Raw genomic sequence first — 17,534 nt, 5'->3', positions numbered from 1 at the left:
GCGGCAGCCAATGGCAAGCTGCAGCTCCGCAGGAATTTCCATCATGGCGGAGCTGGAACATTCTGGCCACAGAAGATTAGTATTCAAATAAACTAAATGCTGACAATTTGAAATACAGAGGGGTAAATATTGAGCTGTCGGCCCCTAAGCTAGGCTGACATTTGAGTGCGGGATTGAGAATGTGCTGATTGGAAGATTTTCAGACGAGCTGTGACGACAAAGGATGACCTGTATTTTCGGACGGACATAAGAGATTGCACGGGTAGAGAAATCCTCTCAGCGTCCAGGGGCGGGATTTTCCGACACACCACCGGGTCGGAGAATCGCCGGGGGCTGGCGTGAATCGTGGCCTGGCCCGCGATCGGGGCCCACCGATCCGCGGGCGGGCCTGTGCCGTGGGGGCACTCTTTTCCCTCCGCCTCGGCCACAGTCTTCACCATGGCCGACGCGGAAGAGACCCCCCTCCCCCTGCGCTTGCACGGGGATGACCTCAGCAGCCGCTGACGCTCCCGCGCATGCGCGGACTTCCGCCGGCCGGCAAAGTCCTTTCGGCCCCGGCTGGCGTGGCGCTAAAGGCCTTTCCCGTCGGCCGGCAGCGCGCCAACCACTCCAGCGCGGGCCTCGCCCCTCTAGGTGAGGGCTTGGCCTCGAAAGGTGCGGAGAAATCCGCACCTTTGGGGCGACCCGACGCTGGAGTGGTTCCCGCCACTCCATCCCGCCGGGACCCCCCGCCCCGCCGGGTCGGGGAGAATCCAGGCCCTGATTTTCAACCAGTCACAAATACCAGAATATCCATCTTCCTGTTCCTTGTGCATCAGTAAAACTGCGGCACTTTCCCATTTGACAGCACGCACCACAATTCAGCAAGAAACTCATTGGCTTTGAAGAACTTTGGACAAATTGAAAATATAAAAGGCGATAAATACAAATGCAAAATAAATCTAAGTTTGTCACGGACTCCAGTCCTGCATCCTGCTCGATCTCAAGATTCCTTCCGCGTGTCTGTTATTATTGTTGGTTGATCCCTCACAGTGACAGGCTGGATATTTTAAACTGAGTAACAGCAATGCTGAGTTCATTCACTATTCATATACTTTAGGTTCAATTTTTGCTCCTTATTTTCATTTCACTTGCATGTTTGTGTCTGAAGTGTGAAGTCATGAGACCATAAGTCATAGGAGCAGAATTGGGCCACTCGGCCCATCGAGTCTGACCGCCATTCAATCATGGCTAATATTTTACTAATCCCCATAACCCCCGATCCCCTTATTATCAAGAACCTATCTATCTCTGTCTTAAAGACACTCAGTGAATTGGCCTCCACAGCCTTCTGCGGCAAAGAGTTCCACAGATTCACCAACCTCTGGCTGAAGAAATTCCTCCTCATCTCTGTTTTAAAGGATTGTCCCTTTAGTCTGAGATGGTGTCCTCTGGTTCTAGTTTTTCCTACAAGTGGAAACATCCTCTCCACGTCCACTCTATCCAGGCCTCGCAGTATCCTGTAAGTTTCAATAAGTTCCTCTCTCATCCTTCTAAACTCCGAGTACAGACCCAGAGTCCTCAAACGTTCCTCATTCGACAAGCTCTTCATTCCAGGGATCATTCTTGTGAACCTCCTCTGGACCCTTTCCAAGGCCAGCACATCCTTCCCAAAACTGCCCATAATGCTCCAAATGTGGCCCGACCAGAGCCTTATACAGCCTCAGAATTACATCCTTTGTCGTTAGAAAGCATCTTATTTACAAAGGTTGTATTTCAAAATCAAATCTGTTGAGGGCAGCAGAGGTTTTAATGCTGCTGGTTTTTATTTTATTTTATTTTTTTATGTCTGGGGCCTTTAAAACTTTGCCTTTCAGGGGCGAAATTCTCCGTTATCGGCGGAAAGTCCGCCGATCGGCGCAAAAAACGGCGCAAATCCGACTTGCGTCACGTCGGAAAAATGGGTCGATAGTCTCCAGCCCGAAATGGGCTAGCAGCGACGTAACGGGATCCGCGCTTGCGCAGTGGTTCATGCCGTGCAGCGTCATACGCGCCGCACGGCGTGACGGCTCATAAGGCCGCGCTGCTCCCCCCCACCCGACCGGAACACCCGACCGGACCACCCGACTGGATGGCTGGCCGTCGCTCAGCCCCGAGGTTCGGGTCACGTGATGTGGAGGCGCTCCTGGACGCGGTGGAACAGAGGAGGGACGCCCTGTATCCCGGGCACGGCCGCAGAGTTGCCCCACGCCACAGCCGGCGTCTGTGGAGGGAAGTGGCAGAGGCCGTCACCGCTGTGGCCCTGACACCACGGACAGGCACCCAGTGCCACAAGAAGGTGAACAACCTCGTCAGAGCTGGCAGGGTGAGCCTCCCCATATCCCCCCTCCCCCATATCCCCCCTCCCCCATATCCCCCATATCCCCCTCCCCCATATCCCCCATATCCCCCTCCCCCATATCCCCCCTCCCCCATATCCCCCATATCCCCCCCTCCCCCATATCCCCCCTCCCCCATATCCCCCCTCCCCCATATCCCCCCTCCCCCATATCCCCCTCCCCATATCCCCCCTCCCCCATATCCCCCCTCCCTCATATCCCTCATATCCCCCCTCCCCATATCCCCCTCCCCCATATCCCCTCTCCCCCATATCCCCCATATCCTCCCTCCCCCATATCCCCCCCTCCCCCTTATCCCCCATATCCCCCCTCCCCCATATCCTCCATATCCCCCCTCCCCCATATCCCCCCTCCCCCACATCCCCCATATCCCCCCTCCCCATATCCCCCCTCCCCCATATCCCCCCTCCCACATATCCCCCATATCCCCCTCCCCCATATCCCCACCTCCCCCATATCCCCCCTCCCCATATCCCCCATATCCCCCCTCCCCCATATCCCCCCTCCCCCATAATCCCCCTCCCCATATCCCCCCTCCCCCATATCCCCCCTCCCCCATATCCCCCCTCCCCCATATCCCCCATATCCCCTCCTCCCCCCAGCCAGGTGGCATGGACCGCATGGGTCTAACTGTTGGAGGCTGGCACCTGGCCAGGTGGACCAACTCACTTGCCCTCCCATCCCCCTCCTCGGCACGGACCCCCCCCAACCTCCACCCCAGCACGGACCCCCCCCCAACCTCCACCCCGGCACGGACGCCCCCCAACCTCACCCCGGCACGGCACGGACTCCCCCCCCCCCCAACCTACACCCCAGCAAGGACCCCCCCCCAACCTCCACCCCGGCACGGACCCCCCCCCCAACTTCCACCCCGGCACGGACCCCCCCCCCCCAACCTCCACCCCGGCACGGACCCCCCCCCCCAACCTCCACCCCGGCACGGACCCACCCCCCAACCTCCACCCCGGCACTGACCCCCCCCCAACCTCACCCCAGCACGGACCCCTCCCAAACTCCACCCCAGCACGGACCCCCCCCCAACCTCCACCCCGGCACTGAGCCCCCCCAACCTCACCGCGGCATGGCACGGACCCCCCCCCCCAGCCTCCACCCCGGCACGGACCCCCCCCCAAACTCCACCCCAGCACGGACCCCACCCCAACCACCAACCTCCACCCCGGCACGGCACGGACCCCCCCCCAACCTCCACCCCGGCACGGCATGGACCCCCCCCCCAATCTCCACCCCGGCACGGACCCAACCTCCATCCCAGCACGGACCCCCCCCCAACCTCCACCCCGGCACGGACCCCCCCCCAACCTCCACCTCGGCACGGACCCCCCCCCAACCTCCACCCCGGCACAGACCCCCCCCCCAACCTCCACCCCAGCACGGACCCCCCCCCAACCTCCACCCCGGCACGGACCCCCAACCTCCACCCCAGCACGGACCCCCCCCCAACCTCCACCCCAGCACGGAACCCCCCCCCAACCTCCACCCCGGCACGGACCCCCCCCCCCAACCTCCACCCCGGCACGGACCCCCCCCTCCCCAGCCTCCACCCCGGCACGGACCCCCTCCCGGCACTCCCCCGGAGCCCAGCCTACTCTAACCACCCCCCCCCGCCGCACACACACACACACACACACACACACACAAGCCGAGACACACCTCTCCTCACGCATTCAGACTGCGGCCACGCCATCGCCTGCCCAGAGCCAACCCCCCAGGCCGTCACTCACCTCCTCGCTGGTCGGTGTGAGCCTGGAGCACCGGGTCACGCCGATGAAAAGGAGGTTTAATTTACGTCGACGTGAACGGTCATCACGTCGACGGGACTTCGGCCCATCCGGAAGGGAGAATATCGGCAGGCCGAAAATCGGCTGCCTTGCGCAGACCCGTGACATTCTCCGCGGCAGCGGCGCCATTAACGCCCCGCCGACTTTTCTCCCTTCGGAGACTTCGGCAACCGGCGGGGGCGGGATTCACGGCGGCCAACGGCCATTCTCCGACCCTCTGGGGGGTCGGAGAATGACGCCCCAGATATTTAACAAACATCCCTTTTCAAACTCCCATTTGGTTAGGAGCGGACTAATTAATTCCCATTTGGGATTCAATCTAATATCAATACGAAATATACGCTCCACACGCTTGGGGGGAAATCAAACACTGCAACAGATTGGCCGACTTTTCAAAAAAGTAACTCTATTGAAAATGTTTCACCGTTATCCTTAATACCTTCATTCTAGTGTTTATTTTAAATATTTAAATTCTCCTCGTTTAAAATGTAGACAAACAACGTGATCCAAAGTTTGTGTAACATTTCGCCAGTCATTGGGGAATGTGTAAGATTATCTCGGCGTAGACCTGACGTAACTGAATATAAAGCTTGTTAACATGCAGAGATGTCTCACACTATCTGTTCTAAATGTCACTGTTTTGCTGAAACTTCATTTGAGAAATGTTTTTAAATGTATCGTGGGTTTAAGTAAATTGGATCATAATCGTTACAAAATGATAATCCAGGAAGATTCTGGGCGCGATTTAACGAAAGTGAACAAACTCTCTTGTTGAGAGCGGTTAGCCGCTCACAGTGCCGAGAAAGACCCTGCTAACGGGACTCGGCTTCAATTTGGGGCGACTGTGGGGTACGCCCCACTGAGGCCGCACAGGGTTGCACACAGGTGGCACTGCCAGAGTGTCAGTCCAGCAGTGCCAGGGTGCCTAGGTGGCATCAGGCATGCCAGGATATCACCCTGCCCAGAGCCCTGCCACTCAGGGGCACCTGATCCCCTGGGAGATTTTCCCAAGTGCCGGTACGCCTGGTCCCCATTTGCGGAGAGCAGTACTAACTGCCGCTCATTCGGGGTCTCCTAGGCAAGGGGGTTTAATCCCGCACCTTGGGTAACTCTGTTAATATACAGATTAGCCTGATCTGGATCCCACCCATTGATCCCGTTAGATCTTGCGAAGTGTGGCGAGCCGGGCAAATCCCGCAAGAGACCTCTCACAAGATTTACCGCCTATATCTCGCTCCGGTTTGGGCGTGGAGCTGCCGTTAGAGTTTACCGTCTATTTTATGGACAATAAAAACAAACGGGAGGCAAAAGTAGACATTGGGCCGCTCCAAAATGACGCTGGTAATCTAGTGATGGGAGACAAGGAAATAGCTGAGGAACTAAATAAGTACTTTGCGTCAGTCTTCACAGTAGAAGACATGAGTAATATCCCAACAATTCAGGAGAGTCAGGGGGCAGAGTTGAATATGGTAGCCATCACAAAGGAGAAAGTGCTAGAGAAACTAAGAGGTCTAAAAATTGATAAATCTCCGGGCCCAGATGGGCTACATCCTAGAGTTCTAAAGGAGATAGCTGAAGAAATAGTGGAGGCGTTAGTTATGATCTTTCAAAAGTCACTGGAGTCAGGGAAAGTCCCAGTGGATTGGAAAGTCACTGTTGTAACCCCCCTGTTCAAGAAGGGAACAAGAAAAAAGATGAAAAATTATAGGCCAATGAGCCTACCCTCGGTTGTTGGCAAGATTCTAGAATCCATTGTTAAGGATGAGATTTCTAAATTCTTGGAAGTGCAGGGTCGGATTAGGACAAATCAGCATGGATTTAGTAAGGGGAGGTCGTGCCTGACAAACCTGTTAGAGTTCTTTGAAGAGATAACAAATAGGTTAGACCAAGGAGAGCCAATGGATGTTATCTATCTTGACTTCCAAAAGGCCTTTGTTAAGGTGCCTCACAGGAGACTGCTGAGTAAAATAAGGGCCCATGGTATTCGAGGCAAGGTACTAACATGGATTGATGATTGGCTGTCAGGCAGAAGGCAGAGAGTTGGGAGAAAAGGTTCTTTTTAGGAATGGCAACCGGTGACGAGTGGTGTCCCGCAGGGTTCAGTGTTGGGACCACAGCTGTTCTCTTTATATATTAACAATCTAGATGACGGGACTGGAGGCATTCTGGCTAAGTTTGCCGATGATACAAAGATAGGCGGAGGGGCAGGTAGTATTGAGGAGGTGGAGAGGCTGCAGAAAGATTTAGACAGTTTAGGCGAGTGGTCCAAGAAATGGCTGATGAAATTCAACGTGGTCAAGTGCGAGGTCTTGCACTTTGGAAAAAAGAATAGAGGCATGGACTATTTTCTAAACGGTGACAAAATTCATAATGCTGAAGTGCAAAGGGACTTGGGAGTCCTAGTCCAGGATTCTCTAAAGGTAAACTTGCAGGTTGAGTCCGTAATTAAGAAAGCAAATGCAATGTTGTCATTTATCTCAAGAGGCTTGGAATATAAAAGCAGGGATGCACTTCTGAAGCTTTATAAAGCACTAGTTAGGCCCCATTTAGAATACTGTGAGCAATTTTGGGCCCCACACCTCAGGAAGGACATACTGGCACTGGAGAGGGTCCAGCGGAGATGCACACGGATGATCCCAGGAATGGTAGGCCTAACATACGATGAACGTCTGAGGATCCTGGGATTATATTCATTGGAGTTTAGGAGGTTGAGGGGAGATCTAATAGAAACTTACAAGATAATGAATGGCTTAGATAGGGTGGATGTAGGGAAGTTGTTTCCATTAGCAGGGGAGACTAGGACCCGGGGGCACAGCCTTAGAATAAAAGGGAGTCACTTTAGAACAGAGATGAGGAGAAATGTCTTCAGCCAGAGAGTGGTGGGTCTGTGGAATTCATTGCCACAGAGGGCGGTGGAGGCCGGGACGTTGAGTGTCTTTAAGACAGAAGTTGATAAATTCTTGATTTCTCGGGGAATTGAGGGCTATGGAGAGAGAGCGGGTAAATGGAGTTGGAATCAGCCATGATTGAATGGTGGAGTGGACTCGATGGGCCGAATGGCCTTACGTCCGCTCCTATGTCTTATGGTCTTATGGACAATGGATTTTGCACAATGCCTGTGGTGGTTTAGAGTAATAGCTCGAGGTAAGTAAAGTGCAGGTAAAGTTTGTTGCGGTTTGCAATCCCATTAAGGCTGTAAATTGTTTACATCTTTGGCCATTCCTATAATTGCAACTGAAAGTTCAGCCCGGGATTCCTGTCCGATTGATGGATAAAACTGCAGAGTTTAATTATGTGGCTGAAATTCAGGATCAATTTGATTTTTCTGAAACTTTTAGTAATGACTATGTGACAAAATAATTGTCTTATTACAAGATAAAACTGACCTAATGTTAAAACAGTGGCAAATTGTACAATCAATATTGACAGGTATAAATAATAATCATCAAGTGAACCATGTTGTTCCTTCACAGAATCATCGGCGGCTGTATCGAGAGGAACGTATTTTAGAGTTTGTCTGCTTGTGTCAGCTCGTGATTGTGTTGCTGTGAACCTGCAGCTTTGTGTAATGGCATCCACTGAACTAATTGTCCATTTCCTTTTTAGTCTATGGTCACAACATGAAAAGCAGCAATGATTTTGTTGGTCGGATTGTCATTGGTCAGTACTCCACAGGTGCACCAGAGTCCAACCACTGGCGCCGTCTGCTGAATGTTCACAGGACCTCATCGGAGCAATGGCACAGTCTCCGTTCCCGTGCTGAGTGTGACCGGGTCTCCTCGGCATCACTGGAAGTGACGTGATGGGATCCCCTCACCCACCACCACCATGCTGAATCTTGCTGGGGTTGTCACTAACTGGACGAAGAAAAGGCAGCATTAGCTCACGTTTCTTGGCAAAGGAAAACACCTCCTTGACTTTGTCGTTGACTTGTAATGTTAAAACCAAATCTCTGCGGCATTAAACATAGCAAATTTATTTTGGAGCGCTAATAAAGGGATTCATTCAGAACCATACACTGTCACACTAACAGAAGAAATTATTGATTTAAGGTGAATTTGGCGGTCCCTATTATACACTTAAAAAGATCAACATGAGCTTCCTTGGTGTAAGTGATGAAATAGCTTAAATTTGAATTTTATTGATGGGGTTTGTGTTTGTGAAAGCCATCAATATTTGAAAGATTACTGTTATTCTATGGATATGACTGTCATTATCTGCAGTGCTCTATGTGATTCCACCATGCTTATCAATAATCAAAACCTGCCACCGATAGATTATCGGTACATTAGATAGGTATTTGAACACAGTAGTGTTGTAATGAAGAGCTGAGATCCATAGAACTGTTCCTCAATTGTGCAGAGCTCTTATATTCCTCGTGTCAGGATATTTTGGTAGAATGATATATAGATACAACATATTCTACAGATAGTCTTGTGTGGTTGGTATTTAGTATTTGAGTCCTTAGCTAGAATGGTGTATGGCTGTAATTCTAGTTATCCAGTCAGAAGGTTGCCGGTTAAAAGCTTTTGCCATCTGTGTTTTAATAGATGCTTATTCACAATTTTAGAGCACATTGTTTTGGTTCAAAGTATATATTCAAATAAAGCAAATGTATAGGTGCCATGAATTCATTTTGTCACGCGGTGCTGCTGATGGAGTAATTACCTGTGCCCATTATAAGCCGGTTGGGAATAATTGGGAATAGCTTAGATAAATTGTATTATTTATTACGCTATTCAGGATTGAAAAAGTTTATTTCTATGTGGGTGTCACAGATATAATATACATGTTCAGTGTAAATTATAATGTACTTGTATATGATAGGCTGTGAATGAGTATTAATTAAAAGTAAACTTTATATTGCCAATATATTCTTTTGAAATTGGTGAAGTGCTTTAACATATATCTATTAATATAAAGACTAAATTATTAACTAATCAGGGGTGAAATTCTCCGGTATCGGCGCGATGTCCGCCGACCGGCGCCCAAAACGGCGCAGATCAGTTGGGCATCGCGCCGCCTCTGCATCTTTGGGGGCCGGGCCCCAACCTTAAGGGGCTAGGCCCGCGCCGGACTAATCTCCACCCCGCCAGTTGGCGGAAAAGGCCTTTGGTGCCTCGCCAGCTGGCGCGGAAATGACATCTCCAGGCGGCGCATGCGCGGGAGCGTTAGCGGCTGCTCACGGCATTCCCGCGCATGCGCTGTGGAGGGAGTCTCTTCCGCCTCCACCATGGTGGAGACCGTGGCGAAGGCGGAAGGGAAAGAGTGCCCCCACGGCACAGGCCCGCCCGCGGATTGGTGGGACCCGATCGCGAGCCAGGCCACCGTGGGAGCACCCCCCGGGGCCAGATCGCCCCGTGCCCCCCCCAGGACCCCAGAGCCCGCTCGCGCCGCCTTGTCCCGCCGGTAAGAGAGGTGGTTTAATCCACGCCGGCGAGACAGGCATTCTAGCAGCGGGACTTCGGCCCATCCGGGCCGGAGAATCGCGGGGGGGACCCACCAACTGGCGCGGCGCGATTCCCGCCCCCGCTGAATATCCGGTGCCGGAGAATTCGGCAACCGCCGGGGGCGGGATTCACGCCAGCCCCCGGCGATCGTCGGGTCGGGGAATCTCGCCCCAGATCGCTAAGGTTTGAATCTAAAATGTAACAGTAGAGAACTGTTTAAATTAATCCTGTGCCTAATGGATAAGGCACTTGACTTTGGTGACTGTAATGAAACAAACCCGAAGATTGTAGGTTCGAATCCAAGCGTGGAGATTTATACAGAAATCTGGTGGAAATTCCTGAAAAACTGAGATCTTTCTCATCTGTCACGGGCGGCACAGTGGTTAGCACTGCTGCCTCATGGTGCTAGGGACCTGGGTTCAATTCCGACTTTGGTCACTGTGTGGAGTTTGCACGCTCTCCCCGTGTGTGCGTGCGTTTCCTCCGGGTGCTCCAGTTTCCTCCCACAGTCCAAAGATGTGCAGGTTAGGTGGATTGGCCATGATAAATTTCCCCTCAGGGTGGGGTTGCAGTAGTAGAATGGGGAATTGGGGTAGGGTGCTCTTTCGAAGGGTCGGTGCCGACTCGATGGGTCAAATGGCCTCGTTCTGTACTATAGGGATTCTATGAAAAGTGTACAATCCAAAAGTGATCATCTTTGGGGATTGCATTCTGGAATGTAATACTGTTGCCCAATTTAAAAGTATGCATATTTGTATCTGCTTATGTGCGGAGTAAAACAGCTGTCACAATCCATTAATTATTCATCCATCAAGTTCAATCTGATCCTGGACTAAATAATCAAGAAATACATTCAATTTAAAATTGGCAAAACACTTATTTCAGAATGAAAAAACGTTAAACTAATTTCATAGACTTGGAGCGGAGCTGAAGGATAAAAGGTTAGGTGGATTAACATAGAACATAGAAAATACAGCACAGAACAGGCCCTTCGGCCCACGATGTTGTACCGAACCTTTGTCCTAGATTAATCATAGATTATCATTGAATTAACAGTGCAGAAGGAGGCCATTCGGCCCTTTGAGTCTGCACCGGCTCTTGGAAAGAGCACCCTACCCAAACTCAACACCTCCACCCAACACCAAGAGCAATTTGGACATTAAGGGCAATTTATCATTGGCCAATTCACCTAACCCGCACATCTTTGGATTGTGGGAGGAAACCGGAGCACCCGGAGGAAACCCACGCAGACACGGGGAGGACGTGCAGACTCCGCACAGACAGTGACCCAAGCCTGGGACCCTGGAACTGTGAAGCAATTGTGCTATCCACAATGCTACCGTGCTGCCCTTGAGAACAAATAAATCTACACTATATCATTTTACCGTAATCCATGTACCTATCCAATAGCTGCTTGAAGGTCCCTAATGTTTGCGACTCAACTACTTCCACAGGCAGTGCATTCCATGCCCCCACTACTCTCTGGGTGAAGAACCTACCTCTGATATCCCTCCTATATCTTCCACCTTTCACCTTAAATTTATGTCCCCTTGTAATGGTTTGTTCCACCCGGGGAAAAAGTCTCTGACTGTCTATCTATTCCCCTGATCATCTTAAAAACCTCTAACAAGTCGCCCCTCATCCTTCTCCGTTCTAATGAGAAAAGGCCGAGCACCCTCAACCTTTCCTCGTAAGACCTACTCTCCATTCCAGGCAACATCCTGGTAAATCTTCTTTGCACCTTTTCCAAAGCTTCCACATCCTTCCTAAAATGAGGCGACCAAAACTGTACACAATACTCCAAATGTGGCCTTACCAAAGTTTTGTACAGCTGCATCATCACCTCACGGCTCTTAAATTCAATCCCTCTGTTAATGAACGCGAGCACACCATAGGCCTTCTTCACAGCTCTATCCACTTGAGTGGCAACTTTCAAAGATGTCTGAACATAGACCCCAAGATCTCTCTGCTCCTCCACATTGCCAAGAACTCTACCGTTAACCCTGTATTCCGCATTCATATTTGTCCTTCCAAAATAGACAATCTCACACTTTTCAGGGTTAAACTCCATCTGCCACTTCTCAGCCCAGCTCTGCATCCTATCTATGTCTCTTTGCAGCCGACAACAGCCCTCCTTACAATCCACAACTCCACCAATCTTCGTATCGTCTGCAAATTTACTGACCCACCCTTCAACTCCCTCATCCAAGTCATTAATGAATATCACAAACAGCAGAGGACCCAGAACTGATCCCTGCGGTACGCCACTGGTAACTGGGATCCAGGCTGAATATTTGCCATCCACCACCACTCTCTGACTTCTATCGGTTAGCCAGTTCGTTATCCAACTGGCCAAATTTCCCACTATCCCATGCCTCCTTACTTTCTGCATAAGCCTACCATGGGGAACTTTATCAAATGCCTTACTAAAATCCATGTACACTACATCCACTGCTTTACCTTCATCCACATGCTTGGTCACCTCCTCAAAGAATTCAATAAGATTTGTAAGGCAAGACCTACCCCTCACAAATCCGTGCTGACTATCCCTAATCAAGCAGTGTCTTTCCAGATGCTCAGAAATCCTATCCTTCAGTACCCTTTCCATTACTTTGCCTACCACCGAAGTAAGACTAACTGGCCTGTAATTTCCATAGTTATCCCTAGTCCCTTTTTTGAACAGGGGCACGACATTCGCCACTCTCCAATCCCCTGGTACCACCCCTGTTGACAGTGAGGACGAAAAGATCATTGCCAACGGCTCTGCAATTTCATCTCTTGCTTCCCATAGAATCCTTGGATATATCCCGTCAGGCCCGGGGGACTTGTCTATCCTCAAGTTTTTCAAAATGCCCAACACATCTTCCTTCCTTACAAGTATTTCCTCGAGCTTACCAATCTGTTTCACACTGTCCTCTCCAACAATATCGCCCCTCTCATTTGTAAATACAGAAGAAAAGTACTCGTTCAAGACCTCTCCTATCTCTTCAGACTCAATACACAATCTCCCGCTACTGTCCTTAATCGGACCTACCCTCGCTCTAGTCATTCTCATAGTCCTCACATATGTGTAAAAGGCCTTGGGGTTTTCCTTGATCCTACCCGCCAAAGATTGTTCATGCCCTCTCTTAGCTCTCCTAATCCCTTTCTTCAGTTCCCTCCTGGCTATCTTGTATCCCTCCAATGCCCTGTCTGAACCTTGTTTCCTCAGCCTTACATAAGTCACCTTTTTCCTCTTAACAAGACATTCAACCTCTCTTGTCAACCATGGTTCCCTCACTCGACCATCTCTTCCCTGCCTGACAGGGACATACATATCAAGGACACGTAGCACCTGTTCCTTGAACAAGTTCCACATTTCACTTGTGTCCTTCCCTGCCAGCCTATGTTCCCAACTTATGCACTTCAATTCTTGTCTGACAACATCGTATTTACCCTTCCCCCAATTGTAAACCTTGCCCTGTTGCACGTACCTATCCCTCTCCATTACTAAAGTGAAAGTCACAGAATTGTGGTCACTATCTCCAAAATGCTCCCCCATTAACAAATCTATCACTTGCCCTGGTTCATTACCCAGTACTAAATCCAATATTGCCCCTCCTCTGGTCGGACAATCTACATACTGTGTTAGAAAAGCTTCCTGGACACACTGCACAAACACCACCCCATCCAAACTATTTGATCTAAAGAGTTTCCACTCAATATTTGGGAAGTTAAAGTCGCCCATGACTACTACCCTATGACTTCTGCACCTTTCCAAAATCTGTTTCCCAATCTGTTCCTCCACATCTCTGCTACTATTGGGGGGCCTATAGAAAACTCCTAACAAGGTGACTGCTCCTTTCCTATTTCTGACTTCAACCCATACTACCTCAATAGGGTGATACTCCTCGAGCTGCCTTTCTGCAGCTGTTGTACTATCTCCAATTAATAATGCCACCCCCCCACCTCTTTTACCACCCTCCCTAATCTTATTGAAACATCTATAACCAGGGACCTCCAACAACCATTTCTGCCCCTCTTCTATCCAAGTTTCCGTGATGGCCACCACATCGTAGTCCCAAGTACCGATCCATGCCTTAAGTTCACCCACCTTATTCCTGATGCTTCTTGCGTTGAAGTATACGCACTTCAACCCATCTCCGTGCCTGCAAGTACTCTCCTTTGTCAGTGTTCCCTTCCCCACTGCCTCATTACACGCTTTGGCGTCCTGAATATCGGCTACCTTAGTTGCTGGACTACAAATCCGGTTCCCATTCCCCTGCCAAATTAGTTTAAACCCTCCCGAAGAGTACTAGAAAACCTCCCTCCCAGGATATTGGTGCCCCTCTGGTTCAGATGCAACCCGTCCTGCTTGTACAGGTCCCACCTTCCCCAGAATGCGCTCCAATTATCCAAATACCTGAAGCCCTCCCTCCTACACCATTCCTGCAGCCACGTGTTCAACTGCACTCTCTCCCTATTCCTAGCCTCGCTATCACGTGGCACCGGCAACAAACCAGAGATGACAACTCTGTCTGTCCTGGCTTTTAACTTCCAGCCTAACTCCCTAAACTTGTTTATTACCTCCACACCCCTTTTCCTACCTACATCGTTGGTACCAATGTGCACCACAACTTCTGGCTGCTCCCCCTCCCCCTTAAGGATCCTGAAGACACGATCCGAGACATCCCTGGCCCTGGCACCCGGGAGGCAACATACCTTCCGGGAGTCTCGCTCGCGACCACAGAATCTCCTATCTATTCCCCTAACCATTGAATCTCCTACAACTATTGCTTTTCTATTCTCCCCCCTTCCCTTCTGAGCCCCAGAGCCAGACTCAGTGCCAGAGACCTGGCCGCTAGGGCCTGCCCCCGGTAGGTCATCCCCCCCAACAGCATCCAAAACGGTATACTTGTTTTGAAGGGGAACGGCCACGAGGGATCCCTGCACTTTCTGCCTGTTTGTTTTTTTCCCCCTGACTGTAACCCAGCTATTCTTGTCCTGTACCTTGGGTGTGGTTACCTCCTTGTAACTCTTCTCAATCACCCCCTCTGCCTCCCGGATGATCCGAAGTTCATCCAGCTTCAGCTCCAGTTCCCTAACACGGTCTTTGAGGAGCTGAAGTTGGGTGCACTTCCCGCAGGTATAGTCAGTGGGGACACCGGTGGTATCCCTCACCACCCACATCCTACAGGAGGAGCATGTAACTGGCCTAGCCTCCATCCCCTCTTACCTGACAGAATATAGCTGCCCTGTGGACTAACTAGATCTCCGCCCTCCGACCCTGCTCCCAGTCAGCTACACTTTCTGTAAACTCCTGGCTCTCTTCGCACTCTTTGCGGAAATGTCGGAAACAAAATGAAAGGAGCACCTTTCATTTGGCCATGATAAATTGCTCTTAGTGACCAAAAAGGTTAGGAGGGGTTATTGGGTTATGGGGATAGGGTGGAAGTGTGGGCTTAAGTGGGTCGGTGCAGACTCGATGGGCCGAATGGCCTCCTTCTGCACTATATGTTCTATGTTCTCTGTTCTAAGAGCATGCAGAATCATTCCTAGAGGTTAAGAATGTCATTTTGTCTTCTGCTATTTATTTCTATTATTTTCCATGGAAATACAAATCAGAAAAAAAAGATTGTTGAGTTGCTATCACCCATTTTACATCATTACACAAAGTCAAAATCAGCCCCACTGAGCCTAGTAGTTTTCAACAATACCCCAATAATGTTCAATAATGTTCAAAATATTCAACAATATCCCAATAATGTTCAGTGATGTTCAACAATACCCCAATAATGTTCAATAATGTTCAACAATGTTCAACAATATCCCAATAATGTTCAATAATGTTCAACAATATCCCAATAATGTTCAATAATGTTCAAAATGTTCAACAATATCCCAATAATGTTCAATAATGTTCAACAATATCCCAATAATGTTCAATAATGTTCAACAATATCCCAATAATGTTCAAAATGTTCAACAATATCCCAATAATGTTCAGTGATGTTCAACAATATCCCAATAATGTTCAATAATGTTCAAAATGTTCAACAATATCCCAACAATGTTCAATAATGTTCAAAATGTTCAACAATATCCCAACAATGTTCAATAATGTTCAAAATGTTCAACAATATCCCAATAATGTTCAATAATGTTCAACAATGTTCAATAATGTTCAACAATACCCAATAATGTTCCATAATGTTCAACAATACCCCAATAATGTTCAATAATGTTCAACAATACCCAATAATGTTCAATAATGTTCAACAATACCCCAATAATGTTCAACAATATCCCAATAATGTTCAACAATGTTCAATAATGTTCAACAATATCCCAATAATGTTCAACAATACCCAATAATGTTCAATAATGTTCAACAATATCCCAATAATGTTCAATAATGTTCAACAATAACCCAATAATGTTCAACAATACCCAATAATGTTCAATAATGTTCAACAATATCCCAATAATGTTCAACAATATCCCAATAATGTTCAACAATACCCAACAATGTTCAATAATGTTCAACAATACCCAATAATGTTCAACAATACCCCAATAATGTTCAATAATGTTCAACAATACCCAATAACGTTCAATAATGTTCAACAATACCCAATAATGTTCAATAATGTTCAACAATACCCAATAATGTTCAACAATACCCAATAATGTTCAATAATGTTCAACAATATCCCAATAATGTTCAACAATGTTCAATAATGTTCAACAATATCCCAATAATGTTCAACAATAGCCAACAATGTTCAATAATGTTCAACAATACCCAATAATGTTCAACAATGTTCAATAATGTTCAACAATACCCAATAATGTTCAACAATACCCAATAATGTTCAATAATGTTCAACAATACCCAATAATGTTCAATAACGTTCAACAATAACCCAATAATGTTCCACAATGTTCAACAATAACTCAATAATTATCAACAATGTTCAATAATGTTCAACAATACCCAACAATGTTCAACAATATCCCAATAATGTTCAATAATGTTCAACAATATCCCAATAATGTTCAATAATGTTCAACAATACCCAATAATGTTCAACAATACCCAATAATGTTCAACAATGTTCAATAATGTTCAACAATAACCCAATAATGTTCACCAATGTTCAATAATGTTCAACAATACCCAATAATGTTCAATAACGTTCAACAATAACCCAATAATGTTCCACAATGTTCAACAATAACTCAATAATTATCAACAATGTTCAATAATGTTCAACAATACCCAACAATGTTCAACAATATCCCAATAATGTTCAATAATGTTCAACAATACCCAATAATGTTCAATAATGTTCAACAATACCCAATAATGTTCAACAATACCCAATAATGTTCAACAATGTTCAATAATGTTCAACAATAACCCAATAATGTTCACCAATGTTCAATAATGTTCAACAATACCCAATAATGTTCAACAATACCCAATAATGTTCAATAACATTCAACAATAACCCAATAATGTTCCACAATGTTCAATAATGTTCAACAATAACCCAATAATTATCAACAATGTTCAATAATGTTCAACAATACCCAATAATGTTCAATAATGTTCAACAATACCCAATAATGTTCAATAATGTTCAACAATACCCAATAATGTTCAATAATGTTCAACAATACCCAATAATGTTCAATAATGTTCAACAATACCCCAATCATGTTCAATAATGTTCAACAATACCCAATAATGTTCAATAATGTTCAACAATACCCCAATAATGTTCAATAATGTTCAACAATACCCAATAATGTTCAATAATGTTCAACAATACCCAATAATGTTCAATAATGTTCAACAATACCCAATAATGTTGAATAACGTTCAACAATAACCCAATAATGTTCCACAATGTTCAATAATG

The 17,534-nt window shown here is 47.7% G+C and overlaps 1 protein-coding gene across 1 annotated transcript in view; it reads left to right on the top strand.

Annotated features, from left to right (window-relative positions):
- syt17 (synaptotagmin XVII) overlaps positions 1-9,040 on the top strand; it is a 92,110-nt gene extending 83,070 nt beyond the window's left edge. The window contains 1 exon segment of the mRNA XM_072479821.1: positions 7,784-9,040. Coding sequence (XP_072335922.1) covers positions 7,784-7,980 — 197 coding nt within the window. The 3' untranslated portion in view covers positions 7,981-9,040.
- Positions 9,041-17,534: the final 8,494 nt, after the last annotated feature.

This window comes from Scyliorhinus torazame, chromosome 17 (assembly GCF_047496885.1).
Source record: "Scyliorhinus torazame isolate Kashiwa2021f chromosome 17, sScyTor2.1, whole genome shotgun sequence".
NCBI classification, from domain to species: domain Eukaryota; kingdom Metazoa; phylum Chordata; class Chondrichthyes; order Carcharhiniformes; family Scyliorhinidae; genus Scyliorhinus; species Scyliorhinus torazame.
The sequence above is the reverse complement of the archived record's forward strand: the minus strand, read 5'-3'. Positions and strand labels throughout refer to the sequence as shown.